At 31.5% G+C, this 17,398-nt stretch overlaps 1 protein-coding gene across 1 annotated transcript in view; it reads left to right on the top strand.

The window, feature by feature from the left end:
• prdm6 (PR domain containing 6) overlaps positions 1–16,851 on the top strand; it is a 59,082-nt gene extending 42,231 nt beyond the window's left edge. Inside the window, exons 6-7 of the mRNA XM_073819734.1 lie at positions 9,634–9,810; positions 16,737–16,851. Of these exons, the coding sequence (XP_073675835.1) occupies positions 9,634–9,810; positions 16,737–16,851 (292 nt within the window). The remainder of the gene's footprint in view (positions 1–9,633; positions 9,811–16,736) is intronic.
• The last annotated feature ends 547 nt before the right edge of the window (positions 16,852–17,398 follow it).

Below are 17,398 nucleotides of genomic sequence, written 5' to 3'. Positions count from 1 at the left end.
TAGTTAACAGACAGTAAGTGTTAAGACTGCAGTCTCAGCAATGGTCTTTAATTATACAGTACAATCATAACAGTACTGGCATTATCTAAACCCATAATATCCTTAAACGTAACAATATTGCTGGCCATAAACTGATAAAGTACGCGATACCTCGAGTTGTCCTAGACGCAGCGAGGGCGGCTTCTCGTCCGGTGTACGACCCCCTTAACGCGGCATGAAGTCTCCACTAGCTGCACTGTACTTATCGTATTACCACGAGTATTAAAACAATGAGATAAGTACAGCACAATTTATGAAAAATAGAATTTAAACACCGTGTAAAATGAATTCAGTCATTTAGGTCATACATGTATTTCTCAACGATGTGTAAAAAGCATTTCAACCATTTTGACATCGAATTTCATGAACTTATCGTTATTTTTAATCATTCAAATTTGGCTGGGTGGTTAATTACACTTTCTTCTTTAGTCTGAAAAACTCAAAACACATTTACTTTCACTTTACACGGACTTTAAACTAGTTACATATCTGCGGGTGACTACATGCTAACCACAGAATTACCATGATAAGCCATGGTCATTTTTTCAGAAAACGGTGCTAAACTACTAACGGGGACATGGACACAGAAAAGTTTACGTTACATTGACACTGAAAATACTTGCTTACCTTGAATACGCGACGAAGTTGTACCGAAGAAGCCCAGGCCAAAAGGGATCGAGCGTGAAGTTCAAGTGACGGTTATTTCAAACGACTGTTGTGAGAAAATACCAGAACAACAGCGGGGGCGGGGGGAAGGGTCGTGAACCCAGAACATGGGTTACTCTTTGAAAAATAACCCATAAACCTAAACAACCCAGGAGTTGGGTCAAAATATTAGCCCTATAACCCAGAAAATGGTTACTCTCTGAAAAAATAACCCATAATTTTAACCCAACACAAATAACCCAGAAAATGGGTTAAAGAAATAACCCAGGAGTTTTTAGAGTGTATTGTCAAAATCAAAATTTCCTGGCTTTTTTAATGATAACTGAGGTCTAGGGCAGTGTTGTTTTTGACAACCATCTTAGATTTAGTCTTAGTCTTAGTCTTTTGGACTAAAATGGTTATTAGTTTTAGTTAAATTTTAGTCACTTCTATATGTGATAGTTTTAGTCCAATTTTAGTCGACGAAAAGTCAAAAAGGTTTTAGTCTAGTTTTAGTCAAGAAAAGGGGGAAAAGTAGTCTTTTAACAAATTAATGTAGGTCAGTAAGTATTTTGCTGTTTGGTAGTGTCACTTGTAAGTTCTGAAAATAGCAGATCTATAGTTCAACACAATGTGAGCTTCCGGATCGACTATTTTCACCAATAATTACAATAATGAAGGAATGTTTTAGAACATAAAAGACAAACAAGGATGGAATGCTAAAACGGCTTGCCATACTAGTATAGCAAAGAGTATTTAATGCTAAAACGGCTTGCCATAGCGGCAGATATTTTCCGGTTTTGATTGGCATGCACAATAAGCGCAAATGTCATGCATTTTAAACGTCTGACGGACCACCCACTAACATTTTCGTCTATTCTCGTCTCGTCAACGAAAACTCACACACGTCTCGTCATGTTTTAGTCATCAACGAGCCATTTTTATCTCGTCATCGTCTCGTTATCGTCATGAAAAAAAGTGGCGTCAACGAAATGATTTCGTCATCGTCATCGTTGACGAAAACAACACTGGTCTAGGGGTACCCTGGAAATCCAGAGGTCTCGCGAGAGCACAATTTGAATTGTCTCTGCAAGACACTCTGGTATCGAACAATGATGCAGGTTACTGCATTACGTAAGCAGTTCTGGGAACCAATCCAATCGGTGTATCTGATGTAGGCGAGCTAAACTGATGACGACAGCACTGCGACGTCCAGAATCATTTAGTAAACAAAGACGGCTACAGATGAACACCAGTTGTTTCAAACGGCTTTGGCCGCTACAATGACTGAATTAGACTTGGCTTTGCATATAAAAGAGGAACAGAAAACCGCGCTCGAATCGTTCCTTTGCAAGAAGGACGTTTTTGCTGTTTTGCCAACTGGATACGGCAAGAGTTTAATCTATCAGTTAGCTCCGCTCCGCTGTTGTGATTGGTCGTGGCGTTATCCAATTGCGTGCAGTGAGAGTTTCAAATGCATGCTTGGTGCCGCCCCTCGAGTCGGAGTTAGGCCCTTTTCATTGCTCGATGCCAGACCCTTAATCTTAATAGATTAGGGTCTGGATTTTTTCCAGGCTAGTCTAGGGGCTATGTAACTACCATATGAGTTTCAAAACAGTCAATCCACAGTAAACTGCACACAGCCTGCTTAAAGGGATGGTTTGGAGTAGATTTGACTTCATTGCTATGCACTCCGAAGCCCATGTAAATACCCCATCCCGAAAGCTTCTTTACCTTAGTCAAACATTGAGGGAGATATCAGAGTTTGTCGAATGGCTTGCTACAGCCGTAAATAGAACATCTGATGTATCTCGTTAATTGCACCACTAAACGTGCACGTAATCTTACCAAACTTCTACAGTAGTGTAAATAGGGGATGTACTCACAAAACGCTGCATCGGAACATTTGTAAGTCCACCATGAGTGTATTAAAAACAACTGTTACCCGATCCCTACTAGTCTCAATAACTACAAGTCAACGTCACTTCCCTGGTTTGGGAAAAGCACATAAAAGTCCTCCTACAAGTTGATATGCACACAGATGTAGTAGGAGGACTTTTACGTGCTTTTCCCAAACCAGGGAAGTGACGTTGACTTGTAGTTATTGAGACTAGTAGGGATCGGGTAACAGTTGTTTCTAAAACACTCATGGTGGACTTACAAATTTTCCGATGCAGCGTTTTGTGCACTTAAGTGCAAAATGCACTTCATTTTGACTATTTTTTTTTCTGAAAACAAGACAATAATTTGTGCTCGTCTAAAAAGTCCTTCTTGATTTAATAATTTTTCGATATTTTGGCTGGAAACAAGACAAAAACTCTTTTTGCAGTGTATAAAATGACTTTTAATTTTAATTTTAATTTTTGGGTTTTAGTTATTTTAGTACATCAAGTTAAAATAAATTTAAAAATATATTAAAAAAAGAAATACTGCCTTGGCAACTTAATGTTATAATGTTATAACATAATGTGTTGAGAATAAAGTCAAATATATGAGAATAAAGTCGATGTATTACATGATAAAGTCTGATATTACGAAAATAAAGTAGAAATTATGAGAGTAAGTCAAAATATTAGAGCTTTAATCTTGTAATCTTCAAATAAAATAAAACTAAAATGAAATATTTAATTTACAAATACTGATGGTGATGTTGCATATTCAAATTTTTCAAAACAAATTCAATTCTTTGATTCTTAATTTGAAATTTGATTCTTAACCAGTGTTTAATTTAGTATCAATAAGATATTATACCTTTTATTAATATTTTGTATCAATTTCATTTTCATTTTAAAGTTTTGGTAATTTTTTGGTAATGTTTTTAAATGTATATACAATTATAATTTTTAAGCTTGAGTTATTTTAGTACATCAAGTGAAACTAAATTAAAATAAAAATGTTGAAATTACGAGAATAAAGTCGAAATATTACAAAAATAAAGTCATAATAATTTGAAAATAAAGTCGAAATTATGAGAATAAAGTCAAAATACTAAGAGAATATTTTGAGAATAAAGTTGAAATATTACGAGAATAAAGTCGTAATGTATATATAATTATTTTTAATTTTAATTTTTTAGTTTGAGTTATTTTAGTACATTAAGTGAAACTAAATTCAAATAAAAATGTTGAAATTATGAGAATAAAGTTGAAATATTACAAGAATTAATTTTTTTAAACAAATTAGAAATATTACGAGAATAAAGTCGTAATGTATATATCATTTTTTTACTTCCCTTTTTTAGTTTGAGTTATTTTAGTTCATCAAGTGTAACTGAATTAAAATGAGATTATTTTTTTTTTATTTTAGTTAACGTTTATTTGATTTCAAATAACATTTCAAAAAGCAAAGTACCTTTCATTTTAGTGTCTGTTTTACTATAAAATAAAGCAGCTCTCTACAAGACAAAAGTGTCATAATGTATCTCAATAACTTTGTCAGTGTTGCAAAATGTATCAGATATCAAACAAATTCGAAACAAATTCAAATTTGAATGTCAGCTGTGAAGCAGCTTTATAGAAGACTATAGACTCAGGTTCAGGTTCAGTTCTCATCTGATACCAATAATATTACTGAATATTAATAGTCTTTAAACTCACACTTTTAGACTTTAGTCAGTAAACGAGCGGCTGAAGCAATGATAATCAGATCCGTCCAGACGTTCACTTTTCTTTTGGGATTGGTTCAGGAACACCCAATGTTTTCACTGTCAACTTGACTCTTAGATCTGCTGAAGACATTTCTCCAGAATGTTAGAGAGCTGATTTGTCCTGTGTTTTTGGGCGCAGTCTCGGCGTGTAACATCTCTAAACCTAATTAAACACGGCCGAGGATGTATTGGAAAATTTTTGCTTAGCTCTATTTTCTGGTCTGCGTTGAGTCCTATAAATCAGCTGCTGCGTCACAAAGAAATCCCCAGTCCGAAGGTGATGCAGAGGAAAACAGATGCCACTTATTCAATAAACTAATATTCATACAGAAGAAAAATGTTTGCGGGATGAAGTCGATGTGAGGCTTTGTCGATACTCAACTTTACGACCCTGAGGCGCAGATAAAATTTAGCTGAACGAGGCAATCTGAGACTCGGCGAATCTGTTGAAAATGATCTGCCGGATGCTTTATGGCCTTTGGCTTATACATATTTATTGATGTTTAGTTTATATGTACATTTGAGGCAGGATAAATCACGCCATCATTGCAGAGCCGCGGTTTGTTCTGCTGACGAGCCGCTCGCACTCCAGGTGTTTTTCTTGTTTTTGTTTGCTCGCATCAATCTGGCCGTGACACGTTTCATTAACGAGTAAAGAGCCGTTCATTACCGCATCTACACTGGAGTAAGACATCAGAGGAGCTGTGTTCACGCCGCTTTAGTGAATCTGGGTTTGTGAAGCGCGGCTCGTGGCGTCGGTGTTGGAGGTCCAGAGGGTTATTTATGTCCGCCCCGCACCGGCCGCTGCAGCAATAAACAATGAGGCGACATTAATCACGCTGCACACATTCATCATCTCAAGATATTCAGCATCACTGCATCTGCACACAGAAAAACTTCAGTCACACGCTCAGCTTCAGCAGCAAACACTGCATGCAAATGCACACATATACACAGCATTCTTTTTTTTTCTAAAATTCATATTACACTGCAAAAAATGCTTTTCTTACTTAGATTTTTTGTCTTGTTTCCAGCCAAAATGTCTAAAAATTCTTAAATCAAGAAGGATTTTCTAGACGAGTAAACATTAATGTCTTGTTTTCCGAAAAAACAAGCCAAAATTAAGTGATTTTTTTCTTAGAACAAGCAAAATAATTGTTATTTCAAACAGAAAACAAGATTATTTTTCTCACCCCATTGGCAGATTATTTTGCTTGTTTCAAGCAAAAACTCACTTAATTTTGACTTAAATCCTTGATTTAAGAATTTTTAGATATTTTGGCTGGAAACACGACAAAAAATCTAAGTAAAAAAAAAAACATTTTTTGCAGTGTATATGTGACCCTGGACCACAAAGTGTTAAAAAAGTTGAATAAATAAATACGCTTTCCATTGATGTCTGGTTTGTTAGGATAGGACAATATTTGGCTGAGATACAACTATTTGAATATCTGCAATCTGAGGGTGCAAAAAATTGAAATGTCACCTTTAAATTTGGAAAAAAATGCTTTTCTTAGATTTTTTGTCTTGTTTCCAGCCAAAATATTTTAAAAAAATCTTAAATCAAGAAGGATTTTCTAGACGAGTAAAAATATTGTGTTGTTTTCAGAAAGAACAAGCCAAAATTGGGGTGAGAAAAATTATTTTGTTTTCTGTTCTAAGCAAAAACTCACTTAATTTTGATTTTTTTTTTTTCTGAAAACAATACAATAATTATCATATAAACCATACATCAATTTTATATAAACCTTACATCAATGGAAAGCTTATTTATTTAACTTTCAGATGTAAGTTGACACTTATGACTAATCTTGTCATCCAGGGTCACAGGTTTAAAAAAAGTATATAAATATAATAAATATAATTTATTTCTTTTTCAAAAACAATTACATTTTATTTAAAACCATTACTGCTAAACTTCATATTTCATGTGATCCTGGACCACAACATTAGTCATAAGTGTTGAAAAAGTTGAATAAATAAGTTGAAATAATAAGCTTTCCATTGATGTCTGGTTTATTAGGACAGGACTATATTTGGCTGAGATACAACTATTTGAAAATCTGAATCTGAGGATGGAAAAAACGAAATATTGAGAAAATCACCTATAAAAATGTCCAAATGAAGTTTTATATATTTAATTTTTAACTTAAAACTTAATTTTTAAGTTTTTATATAATTAAGCTTTTATATATTTATGGTAGGAAATGCTTTTACTTAGATTTTTGTGTCTTGTTTCCAGCCAAAATATTTTAAAAATCTTAAATCAAGAAGGATTTTCTAGACGAGTAAAAAGTGTCTTGTTTTCAGGAAACGCAAGTCAAAATTAAGTGAGCTTTTGCTTGAAACAAGCTGGCAGATTATTTCACTTGTTTCAAGCAAAAGCTCACTTAATTTTGACTTGGTTTTCCTGAAAACAAGACAATAGTTTTTACTCATCTAGAAATTGACATTTTGACTAAAACAAGGCAAAAAATCTAAGTAAGAAAAACATTTTTAGCAGTGTATAGATAGTGTGTGTTTGTATATTTAATATATAAACATATAAATTAATTGACATTAATTTAATTTTTTTCTTTTTCAAAAACAATCACATTTTATTTAAAGCTGTTACTGCTAAACTTCATAATATAAAAAAAATGCTCAAGAAGAATATTTCAGACGGCACTAAGAGGTTTTTTGCAACTGAATATGTTTAGATTTTTTTTGGATGTTTTTTATTGTTAAAAGCTATTTTTATTTTCAAATAGTTTATTTTTTTATATTTAATATATCTAGCATATTATAATATATAACAATAATTACATTTTTTAAACAGAATGGAATATATTTAATAATGTGAAACAATATTTTATTTTGTTTTTAAAAAATCTCTCTTTCTCTCTCTCTATATATATGCACACACAAACAAACACACATACATAAATATGAAATATATGTATAAAATCTATTTACACACAAACTCATATATAAATACACAAACACACACATATAAATAACTAAATAATATTTATTTATTATATTTATTTTAATATAATGTAAGGAATAAAAACATATTTTGATAATTAAATAAATGTTACCATATATATGCATTTATACAACAGTTCGTTCTGGTTCTCAAATCTGATTGGTTGAGAGCCGTGTATCGCTAAAGGAACGCCCTTTCATCATTTTGTATCACTCCGCTTGTTCTAGCCGGGTCTGTTTTTTTCCGAGTTATGTAGTTTTACGAGGTTTCAGGTGAGATTGTACTAGTTTATAGTTCAAATATACAGTTTGTTAATAAAGATAACATCTATTTGAAATTCTGCTTCATCGTTTCCGGACGTGTGAGCTCCAGATGGCGGGCGTTCCGCACTCATCAATCCGCTTGGGAGCGCTCTCACCGCGGCCAGATCTTCTGGAATTTACCGCTGCCTCTGATGTCTCTGTAGTGGTTACACATGAGTTATAATTCGTTATAAATGTACATAAACTATATTTTAAATTATGTGTTTAATAATATTGTTTAGTATTGAGAAACGAGCGTGTATTCGTGATTTTAGTTACATTATTCCGCCATTAGATGGCGACAAGAGACTGTTTTTATGAGCGAGCAGTAAAGTGACTTTGGGACTTTTAAACTGAAAAGCTATAAAGCGGAAGTTATTTTTAGCGTCAACAACAGCTTGACACGCCGAATAAACAACAAAATCACCCTAACAGATGAAACTAAATGAACGATTTCTTCAGTAAACATTCAAACTAATGTCCTTATCATCTTGAATATCAATAACGATGCTCTATCAGATACAGGTACGTTAATCAATTTCATAATACTCACACATGATACAGCGGTGTATAAAGTACCTGAAAGTCATACTTAAGTAAAAGAACAGATATCTTACCAGAAAATGACTTTGGTAGTAGTTGAACTCACAGTTTGGAATATTATTTAAAGTCTTAAAATGTGTGATTTTTTTTTTTAATCTTGAATGTACTTAAGAATTGAAAGTAAAAGTCCAAGTAAACACAATTTTTCGCAGTTGTGAGTTTATATCATCAATTTCTGAGGAAAAAAAGTCAAAATTATGAGTTTATATTGCAATTCTGACTTTATTTCTCACAATTGCTAACATATATCATCCATTTCTGAGAAAAAAAGGTCAGATTTGTGAGACACAAACTCGCAATTGTGAGGAAAATTATTTCTCACAATTACGAGTTTATATCATCAATTTCTAAAAAAGTCAGAATTCTGAGTTTATATCTCGCAGTCCTGATATTATTTCTTGCAATTGCAAGTTTATATCACCCAATTCTGAGAAAAAAATTGGAATTGAGTTTGTATCACGCAATTCTGGGGAAAAAAAGCCAGAATATCCTGAAAAGACGTTCCTCAAACTTGCATTTGTGAGAGAAAAAAAAACCTCAGAATTGTGAGTTTTATCTCTCAAATTCTGACTTTTTTTTCTGATATAAAAAGTCTAAAATATTAAAAGTTTATAAACTTTGAGTTTGCTCACAAAAACTATTGTGATGGAAATAAAGAGGTGAAAGAAAAACTTTTTTGAGGAAAAGGCAATATTTTTGTGAGCAAACACTTTAAATGAGATACAATTTTCATACAGTTTTGCAAAATTAAGAAAAAAAAAACATTTTTCTCACAGTTGTGAATTTACATCTCGCAATTCTGACTGAGATCCTGACTTACTAAACATATATGTTTGTTAGGGCAAACTGGAAAACATTTTGTGGCTTGAAATACTATAAAAGTTAACTTAAGTAAAAAAAAAAAAAAATTATATATATATATTTATTTTATTTTATTTTATTTTTTTTACTTAAGTTAACTTTTATAGTATTTCAAGTAACAAAATATTATCCAGTTTGTATATAAAATATAAAATATAAAAATATAAAATATATTTATATATAAAATATAAAAATATAAAATATATATATAAAATTTTCTTTATTATTATGATTTTTTTTTTTTTGCAGTGAGTATGTCACTTAAATATGAGATCAGACAGATCCAAGCATTTACGAATTACAACGAGTGTGTTCATTCAGACACTGAAAACCATGTGACACTTAGGGGTTTTGTCCTTCAAGCAGTAAAAGATGAGCCTGATGTTTGACTTAAATATTAGCATTAACTGACAGTCAACTAATAATGCATTAGGGTTGTTACCGCAGTAAACACAGTCTCTCAGACGCTCAGTGCAGATATTGATGGATGTTGTGGAGCGTGTTGTGCTCTGCCGCTGATGAAGGGTCATAGTAAGGGTCGGGACGTCCCGCTGTTGTCTGTGTTTCAGACCGTATCAGTGCGGCCACTGCTCGCAGTCGTTCTCTCAGCCGTCGGAGCTGCGTAATCACGTGGTCACGCACTCCAGCGACCGGCCCTTCAAGTGCGGATACTGCGGACGAGCCTTCGCCGGCGCCACCACCCTCAACAACCACATCCGCACGCACACGGGGGAGAAGCCTTTCAAGTAAGTAACAGTGAGTACCATCCATTCCTAGAACCCCGTCCCTGTGCTTCATGACGATGTGTTCATCCTAAAACACCTTTGACTTTACTTTTTCCAACAAGCACCAGTCATGCTCTTAATTTAAGTATTTTTTTTCTGTTGATCTATTTATTTTATTTTTCAAAATTTTGCGTTGCATACATATAAATCCGATTTTATGTAATTATATATAAGATATATATATGCATATAAAAACAACAATTTTTGGAATCAGTATTTTTAATGTTTTTAAAGACTGTTTATGTGATTAAAAATACAGAAAAACTGTAATATTATGAAATGTTAATGCAATTTAAAATAGTGGGTTTCTGTTTTAATATACTTTAAAATCTAAATTATTTCTGTGATGCAAAGCTGAATTTTCAGCATCATTACTGCAGTCTTCAGTGTCACATGATCCTTCAGAAATCATTCTAATATACTGATTTATTATCAATGTTGGAAACAGTTTTTTTTTTTGGAACCTGATAATTTTTTCAGGATTCTTTGATCAATAAAACATTAAAAAGAACTGCATTTGTTTAAAATATAAAACTTTTATAAAAACAAACACCTTGTTCAAAGTTTGGAATCAGTAAGATTTTTAATGTTTTTTTAAAGAAGACTTTTCTGCTCATCAAGGCTGCATTTATGTGATTAAAAATACAGAAAAATATATATATATTGTGAAATGTTAATGCAATTTAAAATAGTGGTTTTCTATTTTAATATACTTTAAAATATAATTAATTTCTGTGATGCAAAGGTGATTTTTTTTTAGCATAATTACTGCAGTCTTCAGTGTCACATGATCCTTCAGAAATCATTCTAATATACTGATTTACTGTATAAATGTTTTTTATATATATACATAAACACTGCCACTCAAAAGTTTGGATCAGTAAGATTTTTAATGCATTTTAAAGACTTTTCTGCTCATCAAGGCTGCGTTTATTTGATTAAAAAGACAGAAACAAACTGTAATATTGTGAAATGTTATTGCAATTTAAAATAGTGGTTTTCTATTTTAATATACTTTAAAATGTAATTTATTCCTGTGATGCAAAGCTGAATTTTCAGCATCATTACTGCAGTCTTCAGTGTCACATGATCCTTCAGAAATCATTCTGATAATAATTTATTATCAATGTTGTTATGCTTTTTTCAGGATTCTTTGATCAATAAAACATTAAAAAGAACAGCATTTATTTAAAATAGAAAACTTTTGTAAAAATAAACACCTCGTTCAAAGTTTGGGTGTCAGTAATTTTTTCTTTCTTTCTCTCTTTGAAAGAAATTAAGACTTTTATTCATCAAGGATGTGTTAAATTGATAAAAAATGATAGTAAAGACTTATATTGTTAGAAAAGATTTATATTTTGAATAAATGCTGTTCTTTTTAACTTTTTATTCATCAAAAAGAAGAAAGAATCCAAAAGGTATCACAGATTCCAAAAAAAATATTAAGCAGCACAACTGTTTCTAACATTGATTATAAAAGTAATCAGTATATTAGAATGATTTCTGAAGGATCATGTGACACTGAAGACTGCAGTAATGATGCTGAAAATTCAGCTTTGCATCGCAGGAATAAATTATATTTTAAAATATATTAAAATAGAAAACCATAGTTTTAAACCGTAATAATATTTCACAATATTACTGTTTTTTTCTGTATTTTTGATCAAGTAAATGCAGCCTTGATGAGCAGAAGAGACTTCTTTAAAAAACATTAAAAATTACATATTATATTCTATATACAAATATATATTAGAATTTACATTTTTATATATTTTTTATGTATATATTATATATATATTTATATTTTCATATAATTTTTACTTTTACATTTAGTCATTAGTCATTTTTTCACGCTCTCATTTTTTATTTGAACAATTATTAACATATATTTTCTGTATACACACGTTCGATTTTTTCTCATTATTATAACATTATACTAAAAGCACACTGCATAAAAGGCTTATCTTACTTACTATTTTTGTCTTGTTTCTAGTCACAATATATAAAATTCTTAAATTAAAATGCCTTTACTATATAAGCAAAATGACATAAGATATTTGGTCTTGTTTCCAGAGGAAAAAACTAAATTAAGTACAGTTTGCTTAAAACAAGACAAAATATCTCGTCATTTTGCAAAAAAATACTTTTCCTACTTAGATTTTTGTCTTGTTTCCAGCCAAAGTATATTAAAAAATTCTTAAATCAAGAAGTATTTTCTAGACAAGTAAAAATTGTCTTGTTTTCAGAAAAAACAAGTCAAAATTAAGTGTTTTTTCTTGAAACAAGCTAAATAATCTGCCAATGGGGTCAGAAAAATAATCATATTTCAAACAGAAAACAAGATTATTTTTCTTACCCCATTGGCAGATTATTTAGTTTGTTTCAAGAAAAAACACTTAATTTTGACTTGTGTTTTCTGAAAAAAAAAACAAGTACTCGTCTTTAAGAGTTTTTAGATATTTTGACTAGAAACAAGACAAAAATACTAAAATAAGCCTTTTTTTTGCAGTGCACTGAGTGCCATTGATTCATGTGATGTTCTCTGACTGTTAACAACATTAAACAGCAGGACGTTTTTATGGTTCGTCACGTTTGTGTCGACAATCGTTCGTCTGAATTCCATGTTTCTAACCGCAGACTTGGACTAAAGACAAACGCTTTGGTTAAGCTGTTTCAATCCCCATCCAGTTTCTTAAATATAATTGAACGAGTTGAACAAACATGCCACTCGATGGATTTCTGTTGAGTCGATTCCGTTTCTCCAGCAAACACACGTCATGCTTTCAATGCTCAAAACCAATAGCATTAACTATTAAGGACAGACACTGCAGGCAATAACGCTGTTTTTTCATGCACCTGTTAAGTTTGAGATTTTAGGCTTTTTGGTTTTTCCTAAAGTGTTTTTTCAGACTAGTGGAAAGAAAACATCCAAAATACACTGTTAAGTTTTACTTTTATAGCACTTTATCTATTTGTGTCAATAGATTTCAATTACAATACAGATTTCTAAAGGCCAAGAGTTGTTTCTCCTACACTGAGCCATAAATCTCCACTTCAGCAGCACTTACACACACCACACTTTACATTTGTGTTCCTGTCTATATCCTGAAGGTTTTTACAGAGAGATTTGTTCATATTGAATTTGCTTGATTTTATACAACATTCCCCCCCAAAATTAAAAATATATAGTTTTCAGTCTGTTCTAAGTATTTTCTGAATTATGAAGTGACGAAATGAAAAAATCCGCTCTGTAAAAACATTTGACTCTAATATGTTAACAAATTAAACAAGAATTTTAAAACTGACTTCATCCAGTGTTTAGATTTTTGTATTAGAAATGTATGCAAATTAGTGGATAATTAATTAAATAATGCTCATTTGCATATTTAAACCTAACGTTTAAAAAAACACTGAAAAAATGCATTTATCAAAGTAATCAATCAACTGAGTAAGGTTATAGCTATTAGTATTTTTTTTTACCCTATTCACCTGCAGTGTCTCTCCTTAAGGAGTTTTTCTAAAGTTGAGATTATCCAGATGTGAAGCTGAAAGCATGATTATGTTTGTGTGTATTTGTGTGTGTTTTATCCAGAGCTGCTGTGAGTTTGAGGTGTGTTTTGTGCTCCAGTAACAAATCAAGCATCTAATAAGCAATCAGTGCAACACAAACGTGTCATCAGCGTTTCAGCAAAGACAATCATCAGAAGCGCTCAGGAATCTTTATCTGATCAATAACACTGAGCTGCTCTCATTGAGCCGATCTGCTTGATAGAATAAGGCTGCCGTCTGCCGTTCCTCCGCTTCACTGCATTCATCAACGATGCATGTTCCTTTACTCTCATGCGTTTAACAGATACTCAAAACCTCAATTTACAATGCAAATATCTAACATTCTTACATCAAGACACATTCACTGGAAATATATGATATAATGTAATATAATATGTGACTCTGAAACACAAAACCAGTCTTAAGTAGCACAGGTACATTTGTAGCAATAGCCAAAAATACATTGTTACAATTTTTCTTTTATGCCAAAAATCATTAGGAAATTACGATCATGTTCCATGAAGATATTTAGTAAATTTCCTACCGTAAATATATCAAAACTTAATTTTTGATTAGTAATATGCATGGCTAAGAACTTCATTTGAACAACTTTAAAGGCGAATTTCTCAATATATATATATATATATATTTTTTTGCAACCTTAGAAATAGTTGTTTCTGGCCAAATATTGCCCTTTTCTAACAAACATACATCAATGGAAAAAAAAAAAAAGACCCTTCTGACTGGTTTTGTGGTCCTGGGTCACATATAATAATGTAATATAATAAAAATAATTCTTTTTTTATTATTGCATTGAATATATTTAAATAATTAAATATTAAACTACATTTTAATGAGATCACATTTACTGGAAATAAATGAATGTATATTTAGATATAATCTTATTAAGTCTTAAGTAGCATGTGTATATTTGTAGAAATAGCCAAAAATACATTGTAAGGGTCAAAATTAGGATATTAAGATCATGTTCCATGAAGATATTTAGTAAATTTCCTACACTAAATATATCAAAACTTAATTTTTGATTAGTGATATGCATTGCTAAGAGCTTCATTTGGACAACTTTAAAGGCGATTTTCTCAATATTTACATTTTTTTGCACCCTCAGATTGCAGATTTTCAAATAGTTCTATCTCTGGTTAATTTTTCAAATTAAAAATGACCTTTATGACTGGTTTTGTGGTCCTGGGTCGCATAAAAATGCAGTATAATGAATATTATCCTTTTTTATTATTAAAATGTAGAATAATATTTAATCATTTAAATATATTCAGTGAAGTAAGATTGGAGTCAAAAATTAAACTTGTTTTCATTTATGTTAAATGTATTTTTCTGACCCCGTTGTCAGATTATTTTTTGAAAAAAAAAAAAAAAAAAAACATTTTATGCATTAACTCTTTTTGCATTAATTATTTACCAATTTCTCCAAAAAATTGACTGTAAATGACGAATGACAGGGAAGCCTTTATGTCTTGATTTATTTGTAAATTAATGCTTACAATTGCATTTAGACTTTTACATTCATACATTCAATACATCCTTACGAGTCTCGTTTTCCAGTAAAAATATCAAAATATTTTTAAATCAAGATACATTTACTGTAAATAAATTTGTGTTAAAATATAATATAGTCAATATAAAAGAATTATTATTTAATATTAAATATTGAATATAATATTTAAATATTTAAATAGATTTAAAATAAGTAAAATGTGACCCTGGAGCACAAAACCAGTTGTAAGTAGCTCAGGTATATTTGTATCAATAGCCAAAAATACATTGTATGGGTCAAAATTATTGATTTTTCTTTTATGCCAAAAATCATTAGGATATTAAGATCATGTTCCATGAAGATATTTTGTAAGTTTCCTACCGTAAATATATCAAAACTTAATTTTTGATTAGTATATGCATTGCTAAGAATTTAATTTGCACAATTTTAAAGGTTTTTTCTTAATATTTAGATTTTTTTGCACCCTCAGATTGCAGATTTTCAAACAGTTGTATCCTATAAATTATGTATAATACAAAGTCATTGTCTTTATTTATTAGTCTGAATAGAGTCATAAGTGTTCATTCACATTTACATTCATGCATTTACCATTCACTGCCTTGTGTGTTCAATTTAGATACAAATATCTAAACATTCTTAAAACAAGAGACAATTTATAACTCACTTAATTTGATCAATTTCTCAAAAAGTCATTTTGCATTTCAAGTGAATGCAGTGAATTTTAATAACTTTAATAACATGATTATATAACATGAAAAAGGTATAAATAAATAATTATAAAAAGTATTAATAAATAATATTAAAAACATATATTAAATATAAATAATTTATATAAATATATGGTTTTGAATAAATATAATTTATTTTTATTAATTTATTTATAAAAGTTTGGAATCTGAGGGTGCAAAAAAATCTAAATATTGAGAAAATCACCTTTAAAGTTGTCCAAATGAAGTTCTTACCAATCAAAAATTATGTTTTGATATATTTACGGTAAGAAATGTACATAATGTTTTCATGGAACATGATTTTAATATCTGGCATTGCCAAAAATACATTGTATGGGGCAAAATGATCAATTTTTGTTTTATTTAAGTGCGCCACACTCTTGTTTCCAGCCAAATTATCTAAAAAGTAAAAATTAGTGTCTTGTTTTCAGAATAAAAAACAAGTCAAAATGAAGTGTGTTTTTGCTTGAAACAAGGAAAATAATCTGCAAATTTTTTTCTTACCCCAATGGCAGATTATTTTGCTCATTTCAAGCAAAAACACACTTCATTTTGACTTGTTTCAGAAAACAAGACAATAATTTTTACTCGTCTAGAAAATCCTTCTTGATTTAAGAATTTTTAGATATTTCGGCTGGAAACAAGACAAAAAAAATCAAAGTAAGAAAAGCATTTTTTGCAGTGCATAGTCACGTATGTCATGTTTTTTGTCATTTCCAGTTATTGTGTCTTGGTTATGCAATCTTAAGTGTTCCAGAGTGAATATTTCAGTCTTTTCAGATTTAAATCAGCTTCAGATTTGAGATTTTGTGTAACTGTGTATTGAAGTGACTGATGGAGACCCAAACCTCATCCAGCCGCTCACTTTGATCCTCAGAAAGCGTGGTTTGTTCTTGATGTTGACGCGGGCCGGATCTGGACAGGCGTCTCTGGGGGCCTCTCATCCTCAGGCATTATTGACAGGCTCCCGTCATCAGGACCCGCAATTACACCCGCTTTTAGCTGTCAGCTCCGCTTATCTGAGAGACGGCGTCTGACCCGTGTGTCTCTGTGTGTGTGTGTGTGTGTGTGTGCAGGTGCGAGCGGTGCGAGCGCAGCTTCACGCAGGCCACTCAGCTCAGCCGACACCAGCGGATGCCCAACGAGTGCAAACCCATCAACGAGAGCAGCGAATCAATCGAGGTGGATTAACTGATTGACCGGCCGCAATTAAACGGCCAGGGAAAATCATGATTAAATGTCACGGACACTTAAGCAAAACCAAAGATTTCCTAGGAGAAACTCTCAATCACATGCAGAAAACCAAAAGCAGTAATAAAATAAGTGAGATGTTAAGAGATATCGATCCTGACACAGATGGGGGGCGGGGCTGGGGGCGGGGCTATCGGACACGGGGAGATTATTTATTCATGAGCTCGTCAAATGAGACTGTGTTTAGAAAACTCATTCTTCAGCACTATTTCTGTCTTGCTTTTCAGTACAAATATACAAACATCTTTAAATTAAGATATGACGCTGTTTTTTCATGTATCTATCAGGTTCGAGATTTTGAGATTGAGTGTTTTTTCAGACTAGTGGAAAGAAACATCCCAAACACATGGTTAAGTTTTACTTTTATAGCACTTTATCTATTTGTGTCGATAGATTTCAATCACAATCCATATTTTTAAAGGCCAAGAGTTTTTTCTCCTACACTGAGCCATAAATCTCCACTTCAGCAGCACTTACACACACCACA

This window comes from Garra rufa, chromosome 15 (assembly GCF_049309525.1).
Source record: "Garra rufa chromosome 15, GarRuf1.0, whole genome shotgun sequence".
In the NCBI taxonomy this organism is placed as follows: Eukaryota; Metazoa; Chordata; class Actinopteri; order Cypriniformes; family Cyprinidae; genus Garra; species Garra rufa.
This window is presented reverse-complemented; position numbering and strand designations above follow the sequence as displayed.